The following is a 3,755-nucleotide window of genomic DNA, read 5'->3' on the forward strand; positions in this document are numbered from 1 at the left end:
GAGTCAGTGAACTTTGCTGACATGACGTCAACAGACCAGGGTTATCGTGTCCCAATATCAAGGTTGAGAATTTAGGAAGTCGATCACAATTACAATAGCTATTAATCATTCTCCCACTCGGTTTGCATATTACAGAATATGGCAGAGCAATCTCTTACCTCAGCTCTTCAGTTGTCAGTTTGGACTTGTCCAGTGTAGTTGGTCAGTAACCGGTTGAATTAAACTAGCCTGTGGTCTGGTAGTGGTATATTATTATTTATGAATATATATTATTGTATATTCACACTACTCAGAACCCTGTTAGTGGAGAGTGACAGTATTCTAATTATTTCCTTAATACTGTCTGTTACTTACCCGGTATTGACTTAGAAAATACTTTAAACAATAATAGCTACATTGTAATAGAATACTAATTATCTTCCGATACAATTTGTTGCCAGGTAGTTTCCATTTGTGTTTAATTATTTTATGAAAGTGCTAGATGATTAACTGTTACCACACGAGTAGTGTAATTCTGCAAGAGAACATGCTTTAGTCCGCTGAGCAAAAGCCTAGGCATTTGATCTGGGAGCTAACACAAGTCTTCAGGTATAATTTCCAGCAATTCTAGGTTATTCCTCCCTCTTGCCTGGCTCTCCTCCTAGCAAATGCACACAGGCTACTTCCTCATGGGAAAACAGTGGTGTGTGTGTAATAACACACTTCTTGGTGGGCATGTCGGGGCACTTTGAAGTATGTCCTTAGAATCTTTGTAAAGTTGCTAACTACCGTTTGTCCTAGAAAGCTGTGCAAATCACTGGTTTCACCAGCTGTAGTTCAGTCTTGTCTATAATAACGAGGTGTCCAAACCCCTGAGTAGAATGTCAAACACAAAATCTTTATTAAAAAACGGAACACACAAAACCTGTTAGGAATGTTGCCACAGACAGTGTTTGAAGTCCATGAGTGCTGCCTGCAGTCTTAAGTGTTTATCATACTTGTTGCCACACATACATATATCATTTCGAAAAGAAAAACAATAGATATTGCAGATATTGAAACATATTAGCCTAAACAAAAATAACGAGTACAATTAAGCTCTTCTGTCACATAGATATTGACATGCACAGCATTTATTCCCATAACATGCTCTGAACATTTCCACAAACTATATTGCATCCACAAAAAGGCAAAGGGATATACACATCATAAGTCTCAACCTTATACGTTTAAACAAGGCAAGCATTGTTCCAAGTATTATTTAAAACTCTTGTTAATTGGCCTTACTGTAAAAAGAAAAATGCAAATTGTTATACATTGTAAACATTTCAATAATTTCCAGCCAAATTCACTCAAGCTGCCAAGTGGATTCTGTAGGTAGGCCATGTCACATACTCTATAAATAACACCTGTTGCGACTGTTAGACAACGTCATCGCGATGAATGAATCATCTTTGAAATCCCCCGTCAGAGCAAGGCATCGACAATTATCAATTGCCAAGGCATTTTAACGCAACGCCATATTGCAAATGCCCAAGGAATGTTGCCACAAGTAAACCATAGGCCAACTTAAAATGAACTGACAACATTGTCAATGAATTACATTTCACCCGACATGCGAAACCCCCCTATGCCTATTGTATTTTTAGAATAAATAACACTGGTATAATTTCTGTCTGCATGTTTTATCGCTCCGTTAATATACATATGCAATGAAATACAGGATTTCACCAATATTATTTTCGTCAGACTACTTTTATAACTCGCTTTAAACTAATTTACCCAAGTTTAACCTTCATGTATTCATTTTTCAATCGGCTCAATCTGGTCCCGTGACTTCGAATTATGAGAGAGAGAAGCTCGTGTTTATCCTTCAGCCCCACCGATATGTACAGTGTTTCTTTTAGTACGTCTCTTGTGTGGACAACCATGTTCAGAAAGTCGTCGTTTATTCGGTGCTCCTCCTTCAACTCGTTCTCCTGACTCTGTTTGAATTTCACCTCCAGTTCCAACAGAGACTTTTCGGAGTTTGTAAAAGCCTCGCCAATCTGAGTCGTCTCCCTTCTCAAATATTTTCCATAGCTGTCCTCTCCGTCCAAATCAAAAGAAATGCTTTTCCCGATCCCCTCTAGCACCCTGGCCGAGTCTTCGATGTGTCTCTTGATGATCGTGAAATCATCTCGGATTACCGAATCGTGGTCCTCGTCAAGACCGCATTTTCGGTCGTCCGTCATCTTAAAAAGCATTTGACATTTTTCCGGATCATCGTTATTCTCATAGTCGCCGTCTGGCACAAAGTAGTGATGGAACGTGCCGTTAGACATCTCGGGATACAGAGGTCCGTTAAAAAACGCACCGCTAAACGGTAATAAAAACATACCGATAGCGAGTAAGTGTAGAAAAGCCATTCTACCCACTTATTGGCAATATGTGAGCAATATAATATACTTTCCTTTAGAGCGCATAAAATATGATTTAATTCGCTCACCAATCAAACATTTCTAAACTTGCAATGCATGTGGTATCCATGAGCTAAAATACCGAAAGTAACTAGGTGTCCAGACAGGCTTTGTGATATTTGTAAATCTTCTTTCAGGTCGCTCCTCGTTTAGCCTATGCAGCAAGTATTGCCAACTATTTTTCAAGGAAAGTAGCAGTTGGTTCAGCCACAGACAGTCACGTGAAGTTTGAAATACGTTCCCTTAACTTTACACATAGAAACCCCAAAGCTTTCACGCAGAAGTAGCCTACCAAACGCATCAAACAGAGAAATGTTAAAGTGCCTGACCGTAGCTTTGTGACTCAATTTCAAGATCAACATCTGGATTGCTCAAGCACCGCGTTTGGTTTTGACTAATGATAGCCTACCCTCTCTCAAATCTCAAATTACATCCATGCTCCGTCACTTAAAAGGAAGCGCAGTTTCAACTGACTGAAGGCCCGGTCCTGGCCGATATGCAGCCTAGACAAGACCAAACAAATGCTGCCCTCCTATCCCCACAAAGTAGAATACAGTCTCGGCCCACAGTGCACTTTAATGAATGCCTTTCCATCTGGTAGCCTACTTTTGTAAAACAGGCACGTTACATTAGCTTTATAGTCCTCATACCTGACAGACTGGAGACTAATTATACTGAACAAAAATTAAATGCAACAATTTCAAAGATTTTACTGAGTTACAGTGCATGGAAGGAAATCAGTCATTTGAAATAAATTCATTAGGCCCTAATCTATAGATTTCATTCATTAGGCCCTAATCTATGGATTTCACGACTGGGCAGGGGTGCTGCCATGGGTGGGCATAGGCCCACCCAATCAGAATCAGTTTTTCCTTACAAAAGGGATTTATTACAGATAGAAAAATACTCCTCAGCACCCCCTCTCCCTCAGACGATCCCGTTGGTGAAGCCAGATGTGGAGATCCTGGGCTGGCGTGGTTACACGTGGTCTGCGGTTGTGAGTCCGGTTGGATAAATTCTCTAAAGTGATATTGGAGGCAGTTTATGGTTGAGAAATTAACATTACATTCTCTGGCAACAACTCTGTTGGACATTCTTGCAGTCAGAATGCCAATTGCACGCTCTCGCAGAACTTGAGACATTGGTAACAAACTGCACAACTCAAGGTGTCCCAAAAACAATGCACTCGCCCTCCCAAACTTTAAAAGTATTTTCACGTGACCCTCCCCTTGTACTGTGAAATACATTGAACACCTTCCTCCCCCCTCATAGAATTAACTAAAAATAATGTTTACAACCACAAACAATAACTTTAGT

The 3,755-nt window shown here is 40.1% G+C and overlaps 1 protein-coding gene across 1 annotated transcript; it reads right to left on the bottom strand.

The window, feature by feature from the left end:
• Positions 1 to 854: 854 nt before the first annotated feature.
• On the bottom strand, positions 855 to 2,970 carry LOC110506304 (fin bud initiation factor). Its single transcript, XM_021585794.2, has one exon. It carries the CDS (start codon positions 2,385 to 2,387, stop codon positions 1,758 to 1,760), a length of 630 nt encoding a protein of 209 aa, XP_021441469.1. The 5' UTR covers positions 2,388 to 2,970; the 3' UTR covers positions 855 to 1,757.
• Between the last annotated feature and the right edge of the window lie 785 nt (positions 2,971 to 3,755).

Source organism: Oncorhynchus mykiss, chromosome 26 (assembly GCF_013265735.2).
Source record: "Oncorhynchus mykiss isolate Arlee chromosome 26, USDA_OmykA_1.1, whole genome shotgun sequence".
NCBI classification, from domain to species: Eukaryota; Metazoa; Chordata; class Actinopteri; order Salmoniformes; family Salmonidae; genus Oncorhynchus; species Oncorhynchus mykiss.